The sequence below is a fragment of the Physeter macrocephalus genome, chromosome 4 (assembly GCF_002837175.3).
Source record: "Physeter macrocephalus isolate SW-GA chromosome 4, ASM283717v5, whole genome shotgun sequence".
Taxonomy (NCBI): Eukaryota; Metazoa; Chordata; class Mammalia; order Artiodactyla; family Physeteridae; genus Physeter; species Physeter macrocephalus.
The window spans coordinates 122423199-122446574 of NC_041217.1; the positions used below are offsets into that span (position 1 = coordinate 122423199).

Genomic DNA, 23376 nt, shown 5'->3' on the forward strand with positions numbered 1-23376 from the left:
TGGTCACACACACCATAGAATTTACTGGAAATGCAGCCAACAAAAAATTAATTAATGTTTTTTCATTGATGTTATTTGTGTTTATATATAAACATATTATGTGTATAATATACATATTTGTTGATATTAATTGTTTGGTTTTAAAATTTTCAATTTTATCATAACATTAGTGATTCCATTGGGTCAAGTACATTTAATGTTCGATATCTAGAAATTACTTATTAAAACTATATGATAGGGCTTCCCTGGTGGTGCAGTGGTTGAGAATCTGCCTGCCAATGCAGGGGACGTGGGTTCGAGCCCTGGTCCAGGAAGATCCCACATGCTGCGGAGCAGCTGGGCCTGTGTGCTACAGCTGCTGAGCCTGTGCTCTGGAGCCCGTGAGCCACAACTACTGAGCCCACGTGCTACAACTACTGAAGCCCGTGCTCCTAGAGCCCGTGCTCCACAACAAGAGAAGCCACTGCAATGAGAAGCCTGTGCACCGCAAAGAAGAGTAGCCCCCGCTCGCCGCCACTAGAGAAAGCCCGCGCATAGCAACAAAGACTCAATGCAGCCAAAAATAAATAAATAAATAAATAAAATTTATAAAAAGAAAACTATATGATAATTTACTTGTGTAATTACTGCATGTCACAGTTATAATTGGTTGAGAAAAAAGGAAAAATGTAAAAGGAAAGAGAAACAGAAAATGAATAAATCATATGGAAAAGTAATAAGCAAGAAATTATAAAAGAAAGAAAACAAAAAGAAGAAAGGAAGGGTAAAGTAAGGAAAGGAAGGACGATTAGGTTGAACACATACAGAAAGATGGAAAAGCATAAAGGAAAAAGGAACCATTTGAGAGAAGACTGTGTTTGAGGCTGGAAAATGATTAATGCTTTTGGTTCATTTTATGTGGATTTCATTTTTATTAGTAACAGCAGTTAATAATTGTGATTTTTGTTTCATTTGCCATTAGAACATTTATTAGTAATGACAGCTAATACCTATGTAGCATTCACTTTCCAAAACGATTACTTCATTCAAGCATCAGATCTCATTTACAGGTTCACAACAACCTCACGAAATAAGAACCCTTTTAATCTATATTTGCTTTAAATTTTTATTTTTTATTTTTTGTGATTTGAGAAATACAGATAGCTTAAAATATATCAGCATCAATATACCAATACAGTAATTTAACCATCTGATAGTATTGATTCACTTCACTTATAAAATGGAAATAATATATAAAACTAAATATTTACTCCTATTTCCCTTCCAGGATTCCTATTTGTATCTACTCTTAGTGTGTATCCTTCCTACACGTGTTTTTCACATTTTTATTGTATATACTTAACCATAATAATTTACAGAATATGTGTGAGATCAATACATATAATTTTTATATTAAGGCTTTGTTTCTTAGAGCAGTTTTAGAGTCACAGTGAAATTGAAAGGAAGGTAGAGGGATTTCCCATATATCTGCCTCTACATATGTGCAGCCTCCCTTATTGTCAACATTCCCCAGCAGAGCAGTACATTTGTTACAATTGACGACCTACATTCACACATCATAATCACTCAAAGTCCGTGTACATTATGGCTCACTCTTAGTGCTGTTTGGTCTGTGAGTTTGGAAAAATGTATAATGATCTATACTCATCATTATAATATTATACAAAGTATTTTCACTGGCCCCAAATCCTATATTCTGTCTAGTCAACCCTCCTCTCACCGTCTTAACCCCTGGCAACCTTTTATCTCTTTACTGTCCCCTTATTTCTGCCTTTTCTAGAGTATCATTTTGGTGAACTCACACAGTATGTAGCCTTTTCACATTTGCTCCTTTCACTTAGTAATGTGCATTTAAGTTTCCTCCAAGTCTTTTCATGGCTTGACAGCTCATTCCTTTTAAGCACTAAATAATATTCCATTATCTGGAAGTACCATAGTTTATTCATCCATTCACCTACTAAAGAGCATTTTGATCACTTCCAGGTTTCGGTGATTATGAATAAAGCTACTGTAAACATTCAGGTGCAGGTTTTTTGTGGACATATTCTTCCACTCCTTTGGATAAATCAAGGAGCATGATTGTCGAATCATATGGTAAGAGTATGTTTGGTTTTATAAAAAAACTACCAACTGCCTTCCAAAGTGGCTGTACCATTTTACATTCCCACCAGCAGTGTATGAGAGTTCCTATTATTCCGTATCCCCTCCAGTATTTGATGTTGTTGGTGTTCCCGATTTTGACCATTCTAATAGGTGTGTAATATTTAGTATTTTATTGTTTTAATTTGCATTTCCCTGATGACATATAATGTGGAGCATCTTTTCATATGCCTATTTGCCATTGATAAATATTCTTCGGTGAGGTGTCTGTTAATGTCTTTAGCCCATTTTTTTTTATCGGGTTGTTTACTGTTGTTTTAAGAATTCTTTGTACATCTTGGATAACAGTCTTTTATCAGATGTGTCTTTTGCAAATATTTTCTTCCAGTCTGTGGCATGTGTTCTGATTCTCTTGACATTGTCTTTTGCAGAGCAGAAGCTTGTAATTTTAATGAAATTCGGCTTACCAATTGTTTCTTTCTTGGATTGTGCCTTTGGTGTTGTATCTAAAGACTCATTACCATACCCAAGGTCATCTAGGTTTTCTCATATGTTATCTTCTAGGAGTTTTATAGTTTTGCATTTAGGTTTTTAAACACTTTGAGTTAATTTTTGTGAAAGGCATAAGGTCTTTTTGAGATTCATTTTTTTGCATGTTGTTGTCCAGTTATTCCAGCATGATTTTTTGAAAAGACTGTCTTTGCTCCATTAACACAAAGAAGCCTTTGCTTGTTTGTCAAAGATCAGTTGACTGTATTTATGTGGGTCTATTTCTGGGCTCTTTATTCTGTTCAGTTAATCTATTTGCCTGTTCTTTCTCCACCAATTGTCTTTTTGCCCTCAACATATTATTTTTAGAGTAGTCAATATTGATACATATAAGATCCCATTGAAACAGTTTGTCTACAGTTGAGGATACTGTTGTATAATAAGAGTTGATATATCCATGGAATTACCCAGGTTTTTGCTTTTTCAAACTGTATAATCTTTGATAAACTTCCCTGGGCATATGTGAGATTTTCTTTAACACACAGGTTCTCAACCATGGATACAAAATGAAATCATCTGGGAAGCTTTTGAATATATTTAGTTTTCTGCAGTAGGGTCCATGCATTGGAATATTTTAAGAACATCCCAGGTGATCCTAATATGTATCCAATTTTGAGAACCAGTACTCTTGTCTGGGGCAGCGCTTCTCAAATTTTAATATACATATAAATTAGCTGGAGATATCATTCAATTGCAGGTTTTGATTAGTTGATGTGGATGCACCTGAGATTTTACATTTGTAACAAGCTCCCAGGTGATGGAGGACCACACTTTACAGAAACTAGGCTCTAGGTGTATAAATACTTAGAAATGAAATTGTAGATATATATGTGCATCTTTAGTTTTATTAGCTGTTTTCAAATTATTTGCAGATTTATAGTGATTTCATCATTGTGTGATATTTAATTTTCTGGCATCCTCATCAACTTGGTATTTTCTAGCTTTTAAAGCTTTACCAATATTATGGATTTGAATATGTGTTGTTTAAATTTTCCTAACTATTAATGAATTTCTACTTCTTGTCAAATAATTGAACATTCAAGATTCCTCTTTTATGAATTTCCTATTTATATACTGTATCCATTTTTATTAACCTGTTCTTTGTTTTTGTTTCTTTTTTACTTATTGAACTGTTGAAAAATTTTATATATTCAGGATACCAATATTTTTTGCTTGTTTACATTCATTATAAATACCTCCTACAGATCTGTGGCTTCTTTTAAAATTTTTATGGTGTCTCACATATGCATAAATATATATGTTTTTATGTCTTACTCATTTCTAGCTTCAATATCTATATTTTTAAACATTTAAATATTTAGATTTTAATATTTAGGCTTTTAATATATGTCCATCTTCTGTACTTCTGTGCATAATGTGAGGTCAAAATCTACTTTATCTTTTTTCGAATGTAGCCATTGTCCTAGCACCATTGATTCTATGGTATGTTATTTTTCCCTGATTTGTAATATTCCATCATCATATTCAAAACTTCTGCGTGTGTTCTGTGCCTGTTGTATGTTTTGTTTGTATTAGTTTCATTCTGGTTGGTATCTTTCTGCCAGACTTTTATAATTTGTCTTGAGAGTATGATAGAATAAGTTTCTTTCTTTATTTTTCTTAATCAAGGTTGTCTTGGCTACTTTTTGTCCTTTACCCTTCAATATTAATACGATTAATCTTATTGAATTCTGTGAATAAAAGTAGAAGTTTTAATATAATTGTATCAAATTTGTAGATTTATTGTAGGAAGAATTAACATATTTTTTTGTAGTCTAGCTGAATTCTTATCAATTTCATCAATTTAAATAGTATGTAACTTCTTTTGAATATTCTACAAAGACAATTACATCATGTATGGTCAATGACTCTTTTGGACCTTTGTTTCCAATACCTACACTTCTAACTTATTTCCTAATCTTACTGAACTGGATAGGAGCTCCAGTATCATGTAAATTAGAAGCAGTAAAAGTGGGCTTCTTTACCATATTTCACTTTTAATGAAACATGTCTATAACACTTCGCAGTTAAAGATAATGATCATTGTGAATTTTTGGTAGATCCTCTTAGTCACATTGCACAAGAAAGTTTCTATTCCTAGTTTGTAACTTTTTTGTTATAAATTATAGTTTTTTTCTTATATAATTTGTTCTCTATCCCAATTGACATAATTATATATATTTCTCTTTCAGTCTGTTTCTGTGGAGTATTAAATTAATAAATTGTTGAACAGTATCATCAGTCTTGGAATAAGGCATGCTTTTTTAATATATACATTTCTGGATTTGCTTGGTGGATTCAGTATTATAATTTAAAATGTTCTGGGTTCATAAGTGAAATTACATTTCTTGTATAGTTTGTGTCCATATTTAATATCACATTATATCAGTTTCATAAAATAAATTGGTGGTGTTTTCTTCCTTTTATTTTCAGGAATAGGCTTATAAGAAAACAATTATTTCCATACATTTTGTTTCTTTAATCTTCTTTTGAGTGTGTTATAAAACATAGAGATTAGAGTTCCTTAGATATTGGTCGATCTCTTCTATAAAACTGTCTGGGCATATTTTTTATCTGTTACTAATATGACCACTAAATAAGTTTTTCCTTATAGGCAGACTACATTCTCTAAAAACTCGTTCTCTATACTGTATTTCTGTCATCTTCAATATGTGATTTCCAATTTCCAAGGCTATGTGCATCAAGCTGTGTAGGGGGAAATTACATGGAGGATCACCCATGGGAAGTTGGGGGGGGGGGGCCAAGCCTAGAAATAGCACACATCATGTCTGCTCACATTCCACTGCTTAAAATTCAGTTATAAGCAACTACAAAGGATTCTGGGAAACAGAATGTAGTCGTGTGCCAAGAAGAGGACATGTTTGTTGATCAAGTAGCAGCCTTGCTACCCCCAGAAAGGAACAGATTATATATCTTAACTACAAAAGTTCACTTTTTCTCTTATAAATTTTGTTTAATCCTCCTTTTTAAAAAAGTACTGTTCAGTAGTAAGCACACAGCTCGGTTCCTTAAGGTAACATTTGAATGTTATGGCTCTCAGCCTGATAGAAACAGTTTGGTATTACAGTCATAACACATTTCTGCTGACTCCCTACCAAAAGCACAATGTTATATACATAATAAATCTTCTCATCAGCTGGTGACTCTGCTGTCATTTTTGGTACATATTTTCTTCTATAAAATAACTGACTAGCAAAAATCAACCATAATCACTGCTGTTTTTGCAGTATGTTTGAAAGGCAGGTGGTCATCCCATTTCTGGAAATTAAAAACAATTCAGAGATAAATATGAAAAAAAAAGAGAAACCAGGGCAGAAAGTGTGTGGGTTTAGGTGTTTGGTGAAACAGGATGAGAAGGGCTCTTACGTTACTCATCAACTGAGAAGCATATTTCCATCTGTTTATACTAACACACTGATCTGGATGCATACACTGTGACTGCTATAATGCACACAAACTCACAAAAAATTTGCTTAGGTAAAAATCACGTGATGTTCTATTCATATTATGGTGGAAAGGCAAATATAAAATTGGTCAACAGAGTTTTCAGATAGCAGAGAATACTCTTTTTTTTCCTACAAAGATATTATTCAACTATTCTTTGCATTCCTAGAATTCAGCAAGAACTTATTTTTTCTTATTATGTTTTAAGCACTCAGAGGAAACATAAATAACCATTTGCCCAGGCCCTTTAGCATGTTCATGGTATTTTACTTGGATTTGTGACAGAGTCAAAGAATATAGGAGTTGAAAATCCCTTTGAGCATATTTGACCCAAGCACTCACCCAAATATATTGGTAGTAATCCCTTGTCTAATCCTGCTGGTCTTCCATATTTCCCTGAGAATCTTTTGATGACAGGGAGTTTATATTCTCATAAATAATCTATTTCATTGTGAGGACATTCTTGTTTAGGATAGTTCACTATAATGACCTGAAATCTACCATTATTCTGTCCACAAGAACAAACTAGAATAAATCCACAAGTCTATTCAAAAATCTTCCTTCTTTCCATTCCTTACCTTTATGTAAACATTCCTAGCTCCTTCAGCTGTGTCTTTACATGTTATTGTGTCTGGACACTTTACTATTCTGACTGACCTCTCATTGTAAAATAACATACCAGTGTGTCACTCTTAAATTGTAGTGACTATAACTGAAAACATGACCCCTGATATGGTTTTATCAATAAGCATGTCTCCAAGAGCTTCATCCAAGATGTTTAAAATTGAGGAAAGGACAGAGCCAGACCCAGCTCCTCATGGCCTTCCTCTAACATTCTCCCTTCATACTTACATGAACCTACCCACCAACACTGGTTGTAGGGGCAAACAGTATTCTTCCTGCCTGTGTGGCCTTTTTGTCCACATTTCTCCATTCTATTGCTTAAACTATCATTAACAACTGTCAAATCACTCTTGAGATCTATGTACACTCAATATGTTCATAGAATTCCCTCTATCAGTTAAGCTAGTTAACATACCAAAAAGGTTAATTTGGTCATTTTGATATGGCTAAACCTTGCCCTTCATTTATCTCAATCCTCAAGCCAAAATTTAGATATGCCCTTTCTGCCCTTCCATAATAGTAGTAGCTGTGAAAAAAGAATAAATAGTTATGAAAGGTATAGGCAAAAATATAGAATAATAGAGTTAATGCTTAGTGGGTAGATTGAGTTTTCCAACTGGCAGAAACTGCCAAGTGATGAGACTGGAGTGTTCAAAACAAGAAAAACTAGCAGGTAGGAGAGGTAGTTACAGAACACACATGCCCAAGAGAATACACTTTTCAGTCTTAACCACATTTTCAAGTTCTTAACAATATAATATGATATTGTCTAGAAAATAAAAATACACAATACTTTCAACTGCGATGTGCAGATATGTTACACACCTAATACCTTGGAGAAACTAAAATAAATCAACTTTTCTTACTTAATACTCCAGGGAGTAGTTTACCCACAATGTTTTTTAATTCAAAAGGGAAAAGTAGTTAAATATCTCTGTTCCTCAGAATGTTGTAATTAATATGAGGGAGAATGACTTTTTAATGAGGGTGTTAAAAACTAACTCTTCAAAAAAGGAACATTTAGAACTGATAAAAAACATCCTTATTCAATACCTTCTGAGCACTTACTATGTACTAAGTATGATCTTGTAAAATACTCAGAGATCCATATAAAATAGTTCCTTGATTCATATGAGTTCTCCAGAAATGTGTAGGAGAAATATACATAGATTGGATATGTGTGCATATGTTTGTGTATGTGTATTTTGTAACATAATTACGTATCTTATAATTAGATTTGCCCCGTTACTACCATATTCTATTATTAGCAATGACACTTAATTATGTTACAAAATACACACAATCCAATATAATATATATCAACTTTATGACAAATATACATACATGTATATACTCATGTATGTACACATACATAAAATTTATATATGTGCATATGTATATATAACATATATAACTCACTGGTTATACAGTTTCTATATTCTATTCAAAAATACTTAGTGTAAGTCACCAAATTTCAGTACTTTTATATGGATTTTTGATATTATTTTATCATGACTTACAATGAATTACCTATGAAGACTTTGCCTACTAATGAAAATGCTCATTAGAATAGCACCTAGATACAAGACAATTTATAATGTTTAATCCACTTGATGGAAATGAGCAACTTAAATGAACAAATTATTCAAAGCCAAGAGAATTATGAGTATCTGAAATTTCCAGAGTTCTTGTGATTCATATTTAAATGTAAGTCCCCAAAGCTAGCCCCAGTATAAAACAATTTCTGGCAAGAGACTGACATTTTTCCAATGAATAATTTAAAATGGAACTTTTTCTATGTGAACTGTCTTATATCTTGGCAGTAGTCATAGTATTTCAATAATTTATACAATTTTGAATATAATATAGTTAATGCCATAAAAGCAATTTCTTTTATATTGAATTATAAGAGAATGCACTTTGGCCACTATGACTAATGATCTAAGGGCCAGCAAATGGCAAATTACCTTTTAACCCAATTTTAGAGAGAATCTGTGCATGTAACCATAGGACTGCACTGAGATATCTGGGCGTATGATTGCACAATAACGTTTGGTTGTTACATTTTAAGCATAAATAAAGCATTCTCTTTGAGAAAAGCAGATAAGGAAACACAATGATTTAAAAATGTAAAATTTGTGGGGAAGCAAAATATTAATGTGAATCATAATATTATTATTTAAACTTCTGAATAAGACCTGTTCTCAGAATATTTCCTAAGGCAGAACTCTGATCACTCTGGAGATGTCATCATGGTTATTCCATGACAGGTGAGCAACCACACATTAGTGTGATAATGCACAGCTTTTATGAGAAACCAAGCAATGTAATGTAAAAATGGGTCTTTCAAGGCAAATGAACAGGCTGAGGGCTTGCCAGAGTGCAGGGCATAGATAGCAAGTTGTGACTTCATGACTGCATTCAGACTACAAAGGGCTTGCAGTGGATGGTGAGGATTTTGCACACACATAAACCTACAGGCACTGTTTATTTTCATAGACCATGTAGATTACTACATTATGACAGTTTTCCAGCTGTGATGATCAAGTGTCTTCAGTAAGCTGCAAATTTTTCTAAATCCCAGAATGGTGCCATTTGAGTTGGTGCTGAGGTAAATCCACAGATATTTTGATGAATTTGTATGGTACAAAATAATAGAATAGTTCATATCTAAAAATCTGGCAAACCTGGACTTTCATTTCTAAATGGAAATTGTCAGTCTTTAGACTGGTGCTCTCCAGCGTACACATACACATTTGTTTTGACCTACCAAAAGGCAACTTTAGGTGTTTCAACCTAATAGGTGGTTTGGGGTTTGTCTTCCTCATTCTTTATATATTTTCCACATTCTTTTCAATAAGTGTGTACTACCTTTATAATTAGGAAAATACATATTATGTACAAATAACAAAGAAACCAGAGTACTACAGAGAAACCATTATTTTTTCTGATTGCACTGACATGACACATCTTCTCTGCAAATGCAGAAAGCAGCATAGCAGGCTTTAGATATAAAAATGTACTAAAACACATTTATGGACACCTGAGCCTCACAAAGAGAACTCCTGTTGAACCGGAAGAGGCTTACCTCAAGAAATCTGGGGCTTCCCTGGTGGTGCAGTGGTTGAGAATCCGCCTGTCAATGCAGGGGACACGGGTTCAAGCCCTGGTCTGGGAGGATCCCACGTGCTGTGGAGCAACTGGGCCCGGGTGCCACAACTACTGAGCCTGTGCTCTAGAGCCCGTGAGCCACAACTAATGAAGCCTGTGCTTCTAGAACCTGTGAGCCACAACTACTGAAGCCTGTGCTCTAGAGCCCGTGGGGAAAAAAAAAAAAAATCTGGAACCAGGTGTTTCAATATAACTCTATGAGTCCAAAGGTAGACATTGGACTCTCTTGTGTTTCAAAAAATGCTAAAGCAAGCTTTTAGCTCTGGGAAATATTTGCAAAGAAGGCAGCTGGGTCCTAGCATGACACAGCTGGCTGTTTCCTCTGGTTTATGTAGAGAATAGTTCACTGCCAAAGATGAGGCAAGAAAAGTTCACCCGGGCCATTCCAGAGGGCATTTGCTGGCACATTTTCAAACAGAACAGTGGAGCTGGCCACCAGGTTGGTGGGAATAGTGACTATACTGGAAGGAGGTACCTGCTTTCCTTAAGATAAATTCCTGGAAGGGAAATCATTGGCTCCCTGGGTTGGATTTTTTTAAGTTCTTAAAGTATACTGCTGAATTGTTTCCAGGAAAAAGCTCATTATTAATTCCTAATAAAATGTTATCGTCACTGAAGGTTTTAAAGATAATAGAGTCGGTTTCTTAAGAAATCTGCCTCACTAGGTATGGATACCTAGATTTGTGTGCTCTAAGGCATTTCAGTTGTGGTGTTCTTCCTATGTATTTTGCAACTATTTTCTACTGGGGAGAAGGATGAGTTACAAAGGCATTGTAGATTCCCTGTGATATACAACACTGCTGTAGGTGTGTTCTAGCCTTCCTGCTGCTGCTGCCTGAGGGGGTAGCTGTTATTATGGTCCTGATTTTAAGCAGTATTTTATATCTTTGAACCACCCAAGTAAGTGAAGCTGAAGCTAGCCTGAGGTATAGCAGGGTTTTGAACTCTGGTGTGTAAACATTCATGTGTAGAGGCCAGCTCTTGATCCTCCAGCAAAAATGAAGCAAAAAGAAAAATCTTTACAGTCTAAAATATTGAAACTCTTGTATAACAATGTTGTATTTCTGCTTTAAAAATGTTTATTCAGCAGGTGAGGAACTTGCCTTCAACCAAAAATTTTTAAATCATTAAATAAATATTAAGCCTCCAAAACTTATCCTTTCTAAACCAGTGACCTTTCTTTATTCTTTTGTCACATTTAATTATCATGTATGGTAAGCCTTCTTAATATAACATATGTACATACATGTGTATTTACATATGTGTGTGTATATATTTATATGTATTTGATACTGAAAATCTACCTAGCGAACACCTAGGCCTTTCCTCAGTAAGAAAATCTGTCTTAAAATTTAGGGATTACTTGCTTTCTTTCATCCTATTTGATGTATAATCCATGTATTAGGTAGTCAAGCAAACATGGAGAGAAAGGAAAGAGAGAAGGAAGTCATTTCCAACTTTGATTTTTTCCATAACTCTATATCCTGTGGGGTTTATCACTCTCAGATGCTCACTTTCTTCTCTCCATCACTGGTTGTCTTGATCCCTGCTACATGAACCAATTCTACATTTTCCCAAGGGAAAATAACACAGTGGGGAAAAGTTGCTCATAGCACCTTTCTACTGAGTGCAAGCTATTAAGGTATCATCTCTTCTAGGGACAGTTACACTTTAATATTAGGTCCTTGCAGGCACATAACTGCTCTGAGGCTGTGAAGGAGGGCTCTCTAACTAGAGTGGAGTTTTTAAATAAATAGGAGAGGGAAGCTTATGGAGAAAACTTTCTGGTGTCCTGTAAATGTTACCAAAATCTGTAGATTTTGGAGCTCACTCCAAACCTATTGGTCTAGGATCCCCTAAGTTGTGCCCTCTCTACCCCAGGATTACCAGATCATCCTGATGATTATCTGGGTATAGGAAACTACTGTTTTTAACCATCAAATTCCACTCAAATGTCATCTGTTTCATAAAGCCTTATCTAAGATCAGTATCCCCTCCAATTCTGACTCCATAGGTAGAGTTAGATTTACTACTCCGTGTTCCCAAAACACCTTCCTGTACAGAATCTACTTTGTAGGATTTATGACTCCATATCCTAATTAATAGTGTTAGGTTTTTCTAACTCTTTAGACATGGACTCCTTAAGATAGGTCTCCTTAAATCAACTTGGTTTCTCAGTAAATATTTGTTGAATGAATGAATGGATAGATGGATGGATGGATGGATGGATGGATGGATGGATTAAAATAGGTCTCTGCTTGTTCTGCCAGTGTATATAGCTGACCCCCTGAAGGACATAGTAAACTGAGAACAATTTATACATAGGTCTTATAAAAAAGGAAAAACACTAAGTTAAACAACATGATTCAAAGTTTGAACTGAAGTCTGAAAGATACATTTTTTTTCAAACACTTTCTTTGCCCCCCAAAGCAGTTCTGACATATTTCATCAGTAGGTAATTCACAAATCCGGCAAGTTTGCATTTACAAGTCACACTTAGCTATTTTTATCTCCTATCAGTGATGGGATGAAGGGATAAACCATAGAAATCTCTGAAATGTCATAAACTATAAAAAGTCAGTTTATAGTCTCTGAGCTGGAGAAAACAATGTTGCTAGTTAGATGCAGGCCAGGAAGCCATCAAGCACCCACCAGCAAGCCAGTTTAGGAAAAAAAATCATGCAACAATTTCTTCTCTCAGTTTGAGAACAGCACCTTTTCCAGGAGATTTGTTATGTAACGAAGATTTGCTTTCACTTTCTGGGGGCTGGCCAAGACTGAAAAGGGAAGTGCCAGCCTAAGGAAAGACTGTTCTTTTGATATTGCCAGCCATTACAAGATATGGGAGTTCAAAAAAAGCCAATTCTCTGAAGATTTATAGTTATGTTTAGCTTGTTGACTCAAGCCGTTTGGAAAATCTTCAGAGATATAGGTTATTCGAACTCACCCAGACTCCAAGTCTATGGAGAGGGAAAAAAAAACCAGAAATAATATGTACACACTATTCGAGTCAAATACTTTTGACCCTTAATTTACATAGCTTCTCACGTAAAAAAAAACAAAAACAAAACAAAAACAAAAACAAAAAAAAAACAAAAAAAAACCTCTAACCAAAATACACAGTCCTGGGCTTCCCTGGTGGCGCAGTGGTTGCGCGTCCGCCTGCCGATGCAGGGGAACCGGGAAACAAAAACAAAAAAAAACCAAAAAAAAACCTCTAACCAAAATACACAGTCCTGGGCTTCCCTGGTGGCGCAGTGCAGCTCATTCTGTTGAAAATAAATTTATAATTATTGTTCAATTATTTCTCTGGGTTTGCATGGCAAAAGCTATAGTAGGCAATGCAGTACGGAAATGTCATGCTTTTAAATAAATTAAGAGAAATAGTGAATCCCCAATCTTGGAGAACCTTGAAAAACGTCACATAGGACACTTAGCACTATAATTACATTTTCACTATATTCTCAGAATTTATATTATATCATCCTTGCAGTGGTATGAAATTCTATGGGAAATCATTATTATGAAGCCAAAGAAATATTAGCTCAGCACATTAAAAAACAATAAAACAAATATTGTTGAATATCCCATATGTGTCAGGCTCTTTTCTAGGTACTTATAATAGGCTGTTGAATAAGGTAAACAAGGTTCTGACCCAATACCTTTACTTATGTTGCATGAAGAGAAGACAGGCGATAAACAAGTAAAGAAATAAATACCAATGACAGACTGCAAAGAATGCTATAAAGAAGAAACTATCAATACCAGAGCAGGGGGAGTGAGAAGGAACAGCGTGTTGTGGGGTGTAAATGGTTATTTCAACAAGACACACACCCAGAAAAAATCTATCTTGCTTGAACATGTTCAAAGTCATCAGTCACACAATGCTTTCAGATGAAATTTAACCCTTTAACATTCCCTCAGAAATTCACATTTCAGTGTTCCTCCTTTGTGGTAAGCTTTTGAGGTGGAGAAAGTCACTCTGGGAGAGGTGAGTCAAGCAGGACACAAAGAGATGGAATCGCTTTTATTTTTATTTTTTGTTTGACCCAGTGAATTATGCATATGACCCAGTGTATGCATAATTCAATTAGATATATTAAAACCTTTAAAGGTTTTTAGAAATGAGCCTATGGCTTCAGAGACTGAATGGGAAGACACGTAGTACACCTGCTTATAAATCACTGCTGTGATTTTTATACCCTGGCTATGGAAGCAGGTGATTTTTGTGCCCAGAATATTGTGGTTATAATAAGCACTCAACTGATGTTTTTTTAACAATCTGTGAGTATCTGTGGACCAGCTTAAATACATAATCCATCCACCTTTTAGCTCTTGCAGCCTAAAGAAGCCCTCCAAATGGATTTGTATGTACTGTTGTCTTTCACAGACTCTTACAACTTAAGAACTTGATGGGGCATTTAATTGATTCTAGTAAACCAATGAAACTGCCCAGATCCAAATAGTCCATGTCTTGCATTTATTTACAGTTAAGATAGCCATCAACTACATCCTCTAAAGATTTTCATTTTTACGTGTGGCACCACCTCACATCTCATGCAACTTCATATAGGTGTGAACTCTATTTTATTTATTATCGTCTACACAGACTTTTTAAAAAAATATTTTCCACCAGCTGCCACCCCACAGCAAGGACGCCAGGCTCCTTGTCTCTGACTTCCTCACACCAGCATCCTGGCCGCAGTCCCTGAACAGACTTTTCATATAAAATAAAAGAGTGTGCTCATATGATTCCTGTGTTGTACATATTTGTCACCCTTATGTTGACTTCTCAAATTTTTAATGGTCATGTTCCACACTACAGGATGAGTTGTTGGAAGAAATTTAAGTTAAATCTGTGAAGGCTGCTCATTAAACAAACAAAATCTTATTTTACTTATACAGTTCAGAAATTATGTACAAGTAAAAAAAATAAGTAACAATGAGGACACTCACAGACTCAATTGCCCATCATAATGCAAATGGTAGGGAATAATCCCAAATGGCTGGTTGTGTGGAAATTGTTAGTATTTGGTTTGGATATGTATTCTAAGATTTTTCTTACTAAGAATGCTCCATCCTGCCTGAAGACACCGTGATAGATGGTTCCAAAAGGAGAAGGCAGTTGGGGCAAGTCATATTGCATAATTTTTGATGAAAGTGAAACCAGCAAGAGATTTGAATTACCTTGAATGAATCTAAATCTATAAATGCATCTAAATATGCATCATTTCCCACCCCCCACCGTGGCATCAACTGAATAGGAGTTGAGAACAGGGTGGTAAACAGTAGTTGAAATTGAGTCCTGTGAATAATTGATTAAAGGCAAAGTAGGTTATGAATTTGAAGGTACAAGAGTGATTCCTTTAAATGTATGTGGGAATTTTAAAAAAAATTTCCCTCCAACACAAACTTTAAATCCACTCCCAACCCTATTGCTTAGAAAGTTTCCAATGTTCTTCAATGTCTCTAACTGGTGATAAGCAACAGTTCATTATTAACACAGATGTAAAGTTGTGTGTATCCCCATTTAGGGTCCTATTAGGAAAAAGATATTCTGTGATTTAGTGAGAAATCTAGAACTTCTACCTTTCAGTGTTTTTATTTATGGTGTCATGATGATGATGACAATTTTAATGTTATAATAATTATTTCCTGCGAATTAAACAAGTGTATATTTAGATGAATAACTTATTCCTTTATGACTCTGCTCTAGGTCATAAATACTTAATATGCACAGCAACCTAAAATACTCATTAAAATATAGAGTTACTTAGTGACTTAAAAATTATTGAATTGATTGAACATACTTCTTTTTAAACAATTGATTTTTAAGTTAAATTTATAAATAAAAAGGTTGAAGGAGTTTGATATAAGGTATATAGAAAAGAAACAGATGTCTAGAATAGTAAGTTATTTTAACTCTCCTCATTTTTCTTTTTTCTATGCAAGCGCGTAGAATATTGGACATACCATAAGAAATGTTTTGTCATTTAGAAAGTTCAGTGGCGTTCTTCCCACCTGTGCGCGTGCACCATTTATACACAAACTGTAATCCAGAACGGGAGGGTCTTAAGACACTCGAGACATTACCATTCTCCAAGCTCCTGCCACCCACGGTAGAAGTATCACTTTTCTTTTCCTTTATATCTTGGCCTAATGTTCCCCAGATTCATCCCAAACCCTTCCTGGAAACCACACCTTATTCTGGAGGCAGAGCTAACAATATCTCCATTTCTGTTTTCTTACATCGAGGTAACTGATAGTTCTTCTCTATTATAAATAGCACTGCAATGAATAACTTTGTAGATAAACTATCCTTCATGGTTTGCTCTAAAAGAAACAAACACAAAATTAATCTCTGATGATTTGAACCCAGAAGGCATACCTAGTAGACATGTGTTATTCATGTAAAATGAGAAAGGAAAATGTGGAAAATATTTTTTCTTCTCTTAGTTACTTACCAATCTGCCTCCCTCTTTTAATTTTAAGTTCCTTGAGGTCAAGGATTATGCTTTGAAATTTTTGCATTTCCTGTGAGTCCAGAATTATTCCCTCCATAATAATCAGTAAAACTTTGAAGTCTTGAACTGGATATGCAATTCAGCAAAGCAACACCTGTTTTTGCCTCCACAAACTACATACATTGCATGTGAAGGACTTCATTGGCCCTCTCTACACACACATCTGTTGCCAACAGGTGATGCATTCTGGGGAGAAGTGCCTTGCCAGAGAGATTTCCCTTGCTAACATCCTCTTTCCAGATGTTTCTTTCCTGTAGAAGATCCTGAATTACGAGGCCCCAGGAGGTAGTTGCAATCACTGAACTGACATGTCACACCTGAAATTCAACAGTCTTCCCCCACCACAGAATTTCCCATAGTTAAATGTTAAATCTAAGTTATTGCTAAGGGACTTGGCTATTTCTCTGTGAAATCAAATATTGTGCTTAATATTAGTTTACCACTTTAAATATAAGTAGATGTGTAAAGATGAAACTAAACTATTTTAAAGTCAGATAAAATTGACAAAATAATTTAATTTAGAGGCTAGAATGCATGGTCTTATGGCACTCCATCATTTCTCTTAAATATATACACCTCTGCCCAAAGTTGAATCAGTTATATGTTTAAAATAAAACTAACCAGACTAGACTGATCTCTGTGTACTATCTTCTACATAAAGAAGGAAGGTATCATATAACTTTTTCTTTTTTTAATAGTAGACATTGGTATATATGTATCTGTATATTTATATATATATATACACACACACTCATAAATATATACACATGTGTTTGTATATACACATGTATTTCATGGTTTACTATATCAAACCAATACCTACATTCATATATCCAAAGGATATATATTTTTTAATGTTATAAGTTTATTTTTATTAAATCTTCAATTCACTAGTAAGTCTTGCACGTTTTTCTCTACTTTCTTCCTAGGGTATTTTAAAGTTTTTATTTCTGTTCTGTTTCAGTTAAGCTAGAAAGAGTCTTCTATTTGGAATGGTTTTAATTTTTTATTATTTGCCTGAGAAGAGCTCAATGAAGAGTTTAATGATAATATGTCTTAAATGTCAATTAAAGTATGTCATTTAGAAACAGATACAATAGTATATCACTTAGGAATAAGTCCTTTCCTCAATCATATCACCAGTTATTTATAATCGAATACTTTATATTTATAATAAAATCATCCCAGATTTTCTTGTAGCAGAGTTTTGGTTCCATTAAAAAATCAAAGATGATATTCAAATTATGAGTAATTTAATTTATCCTTATGACAGATTTTAGTTACTGGTTTTTAAAATAACTGTGAAAACATATCTCTTGCCGAAAGAAACCCTAAGAATGGAACAATGAGAAAAATTCCACTTAAAAAGCATGTTTTTATAATAGTTATCAATGTATCTAATTGCCATTTATTTAGCTTTGACCTGAAACTTCAACATACTATAATTTTTATATAGGAAAACAAAACTTATGGCACAGGCCCAACATGTATACTATCAAAGTGGTGAATTTCTGAGAGCAATTTTAAGGCATGGGAAAAGAGCAGTAGTGAAATTAAAGTCAAACACCAAATATGTGTTTTAAGGCATCTAATAATAATATTGATAGCTAACAATGATGCCAGGAACTTTTCTAAACCCTTTAACATATGTTGACTTATTAATCTTCACAGTAGCTATATGGGGTTTGTACTATTATCTCCAGCTTGCAGATGAAGACCTGAGGCTGAGGTAACACAGCTAGCCTGTAGAGGACACAGGATTTATATCCATGCTGCATAAGGATTAAATGAGATCATTTGGTATTTGAGAGAATACAGACATTTTTATCCTGGAAGTTAATTTAGGTATTTTCCTATTCAACATTCCCAAAGTTTATTCCAGGCTCACTACTTTCATCAAATGCTCTGTTATAAGAGTTTCCATAGCCTAATACATCAGGAAAAAAAAAAAATCCACATCACAATATTTGCCCTTTCACTCTTGTAAATTTACAGAGCAAAGGTCATAACAAAGGTTCTAAGAAATCTCAAAATAAAGAGACCTGTTTCAACAAATTTCCATCCATTACTGACAAGAAAACTCATGTTGAACACATCTTTCACAGCCCTTAGAATTTGTGTTCCTTAGAACATAAATGCTCAGAAATTCCAGCCCTACTATTTGGCAGATTAGAAAATTGAGACCTAAATTGCCTTTGCGACCCTGAAATCTTACATCCCAATTCTGTACATGTTTTACCTCACTTAGCTCTTAAATCACCATGCAGGCATAACTGTTCTGCTAGTTTAAGTTTCTTCCAGATTTCCATTTTTCTTTAATCATTTCAACAGGAAAACCATCATTATAGTGTAGATACATGGATGGAACAGACAGATGGCTATATTCTAGTTTACGTAATACAAAGTATTCACAACAATATTTATTGATCATTTAAGCACTATTGAAACTTTTTGTTATTAAATATTTAATTTGTCCTAAAATATTTCATAGTCAAATATTAGAGAAAATTAAAACCAATCAAAAAACAAAAAAACTCTAGGGTAATCCTGAGGATCTAGAGAATCTATCTTTTAGGTGATGACCATGGGCCATAAGTACATTTCGCCACCATAGTTTGATTGCATGATATCATGGAGTTAATCATATATAGTTCAACAGATTTTTATACATTTTTTTTCTGACCACTGCATGTTTTGCCATTTCAGTTCCTCCGAAGATATATGACATCTCAAGTGATATGACCATCAATGAAGGAACCAATGTCACCCTGACTTGTTTGGCCACTGGGAAACCAGAGCCTTCCATTTCCTGGAGGCACATCTCCCCATCAGGTAAAGCAGAAAAGTATCAGTGTTGCTCGTGCTGTTCAATATCCTCCTGTAACCTCACTTGTTCAGAATGTAAGAGTCAACTAATTTTTTATATCCTTTTCATGAGGTAGTCAGGATGCATATTTTTATACTTATTCTTTATACCTAAATGCATGTAGTTCACAAAAGTTAAATGAATATTTTCTGTCAGAGCCCAGAGTAGAACTTAGGTCTCTTGATTCCTAGGCAAGGTTATTTTCCCTGTAGTATACTGGATAATCACAAATCAATAGACAAAAGGCGCAAATGGAAATATCACAAGAGAAATATCTTCATTTAAATGTGTAAGGCTTTTATTCAATCAGCATTCACATGTTAATAGGCCAGCATGAACTGCTGACGTAATCAGAGGAGAATAAAATTATACAAACTATGAGTTTGCTGTGTCTAATATCAAACTGAAGTTCAGAATCAAGGATTTGGCAGTTAGAATTAAATTTTAACTGATGAGGGATCTAAAAACCCAAGAGTTTAAGTAACCTGTACAAGATCACATAGCTAGGTGAAATTAAGGGATATAACATGTTTATCGGTGTCTGGTGCTTCTGATACAAGGGCACATCCTCCTAAAGAGACTGTCAACTTTAGGAAGCTGGGGATAATCATCATCAAGACAGGTCTGTTTTCACAGCCACAACTCTAACGGAGTCATCAATTTGTGTAAAATCTAAATATTTGAATTACATAGCTTTAAATGTACCATGAAGTAAGAGTAGTACTTTTAATGAATAAGATCCCAGCACATTTCAGATAAACAATATTTGATTTATATTTTGGGTAGAAATAACTTGAACAAGGCTAGGATGAGGAAATCTCTTTTAAAGGAATCAAAAAGGCATATTTTATATAGGTGTAGAAAGATTACAATTAGAACATCTATTTTATCTGCTAATGCTTTCTTTAATATCACTTATCCTTAAGTGCCTTTTCGTTTTCTCATTTATGCAGTAGGTCTAATGAGACTTACTCACATCATACTCTTAGTATTACTATTAATGTGAGAAAAAAATCAATAGAACAGCAATATACCCTTACATAATATGCATTATGGTCCCTGTAATATTTCTGAACCATGAGTGTGCTTTTGACTGCCAACCTTTCACTCTCTAGAGTGGCTACAGAATCATAAAACTGGTATGTGAGCACTGAATTAGTGGCAAGACTCTCCATGGGGTGTAAGTGAGGCAAACCCAGGACTAGCAGTTAGAATACATGTGCTCCAATCTCAACTTCCTTATTCATCAGTTCAGCAAATCCTAGTGCAAATCTCTTAGCCTCAGTTACCCTCAGCTAGTTTCCTACTTTCCAAAAATCGAATGATAAAAATCCCTGGCTATTGTGAGACTCAAAAAAGATAATAAGCATAAATGTGCATTAAAAAGTATAAGGTGATATGCAAATGTAAGGTTGATTCTTAATCATCTTTCTGGGGATTTAAATCTGATATGAAAATATAATTTTTGTAAGAATGAAGCACATAATCTCCATCTTCATACAATTTAAGATTAATATTTTGGATTTAACTCTCCTTCTTTGCAGTGCTTGTTATTATGCATATTCTTTTTGTAAGTGCTTAGATACATTTTAGTTTAATTAAATACCATGAATGTTGGTTAGTGAAGTTATTAGAATGACGATAATGGATAGCATCATGAAGCTGAAAGAAGAAGGATTGGGTTTATAAGTTAAACTGTGCATAGATTTGTTTTTCTGATCCTACCATACAGAGCAAATGAGTAAAATTAGCATAAATATTAACTATTATCTAATGAATAGCTAGACATAGCTGATATTTTTATAAATGGCTGGTCACAGGAAGGTAGCTCCACAGAGCTTCTCCCTTATCTCTGGAAAAGTTAGGTTGTGAGTTCAACCACATCACAGACATTGCCTGAACCAACTGAAGTTGCCATTCCACTTGTTAGTTCAAACAACTTAGTGTACTTTCCCCAAAATATCTTTCTTGAGAAGTTTCTGAATATATGAGCTTCCTTAGAGTTACTTATAGTGATGATTTCTTCCTTTCTATATTTTCTATTCTATATGTAGAAATTAATTTCAAATTTATATTTAAAAAGTTTGGGATTAGCAGATGTAAACTATTATATATAGGATGGATGAACAAGGTCCTACTGTATAGCACAGAGAACTATATTCAATATTCTGTGATAAACCATAATGGAAAAGAACATGAAAAAGAATATATATATATGTGTGTGTGTGTGTATAACTGACACTTTGCTGTACAGAAATTAAACACAACATTGTAAATCAACTATACATCAATAAAATTAAAAAAAAAATAAAAATACTCCCAGTAAGAAAAAAAAAGTGTTACAGAAATAATGCAAAGTACACCCTATGTCCTTTACTCAGTTTCATCCATCATTTTTCCCATTTGCTTCAACATTTGCTGTGTGTAGAGTATACAGAAATTTTTTTTTATTGAATTATTTGAGAACAGCTTGCATACAGCAAGCCCTTTTCTCCCTAGTTATTTTCAATGTGCATTTCTGAAGAAGGATATTCTCTTCTGTAACCACAGTGCAGTTTTTTACTTTTGTACATTTAACATTGGCATTATACTTCTATCCCATTACTATCCATGTTCCAATTTTGTCAACTGATTTAATAGTGTCCTTTAGAGAGTTCTTTTCCCTTTAGTATTGTATTTAGTTGTCATATCACTTTAGTCCTCTTTAGTCTGGGGACTACTCCTTAGTCTTTCTTAGTCTTCCTTGACATTTTTCTACTTTAAAAAAAATAGAATATTTCTCATTCTGAGTTTGACTCATGTTTCCTCATGATTAGAGTCTAGTTATGCCCATTTGGGATTAAATATGTGAAGCTGTAACTTCTCAGGGAATGGTATCCAGTGGCACAACATATCCAACCCTGTTTCCGAAATTGAGGGACCTATTTACATCTCTTGAATGCAATTCTCATAGCTGCTCTCAAATGCTGTGATATCATGAAGCTAAAACTCACTTAAAACTTCTGGAGAACATTGACAAGTTTACACCAGGCATTTGATTTTGAATAGAAAGACAAAATAAAATTCTTAATCACACATAATTTATTAATAAATCTAGATCCAGTCAGAAAAAATAGGAAAACTTAAAAAGATAAATTTTAAAATCATAGATTGTATATGACAAATATGGAAGCATTTTGAAAGCCTCTGTCAAATTTCTACTTATTATTCATTGCTGTTTATCTTAATCTCTGTTTCCTAGTTCATTCCTATTCTTTGATATCTGGACTCTCCAGAGATTTTCTTGCTTTACCCTGCTGGTGTTTATAAGCTAGCAAAGATATTCTTTTGGCTCCGAAGCCAAAATTTGAACATGAACACCGGGCTGTGTATCTCAAACTCTTTTTCTTCTAATATCTATATGCTTAGTGCCTTTTGAAAGGATAGTCTCATTCTAATTATCCACAGGAGTTAAGATTATTGCCTAACTCAAGATAAAGAATGTTCCGTTAAGTTCGCTTTATCCTGTTATGTTCCATCCATTCTTTCCTGCTTGTCAGGTCCTTATTCCATTAAACATCCTCTTTCTCCCTACATCTTTAAGCTCTTCTCCTCTATTAACTTTATCCTGTCCACATTTAAACAGGCTCAAGTCACTCTTTTCTGAAATCAATCTCTTGACACATCACTTTTGTTTAGTCAACAATTATTGATCACTTATAAAGGAAACCACAAACAAGTGGTCAGAGATGTAGGAATAGAATCAGAAAGCCATGATTACAAGAAGCCAAAAGAGGAAAAAATTCCTGGAGCAGTGAGTGGTTAAAAATGTCAATCAGGTTAAATAAGATCAGACCAGTTACCTTTGGATTAGATAGTTTGGTGATCATTGCAGCAATTCAGTGACATAATGGACCAGAAAGTCAGCTGTGGAGGAATAAAGAGCAAATAAGAAGTGAAGAACTTAGATGTGGAGGCAAACTATGAATCCAGTTAGTCAAGGTGAAAATTTGTTTTTCTACTTTTACATACATTATTATTATTATTATTATTTTTTTTTTTTTTTTTTTTTTGTGGTATGTGGGCCTCCCTCTGTTG

General features: G+C 34.2%; 1 protein-coding gene across 1 annotated transcript in view; it reads left to right on the forward strand.

The window, feature by feature from the left end:
• Positions 1–23376, forward strand: part of NEGR1 (neuronal growth regulator 1) — a 947519-nt gene that overhangs the window by 526040 nt on the left and 398103 nt on the right. Inside the window, exon 3 of the mRNA XM_055084516.1 lies at positions 19140–19334. Within this exon, the coding sequence (XP_054940491.1) occupies positions 19140–19334 (195 nt within the window). The remainder of the gene's footprint in view (positions 1–19139; positions 19335–23376) is intronic.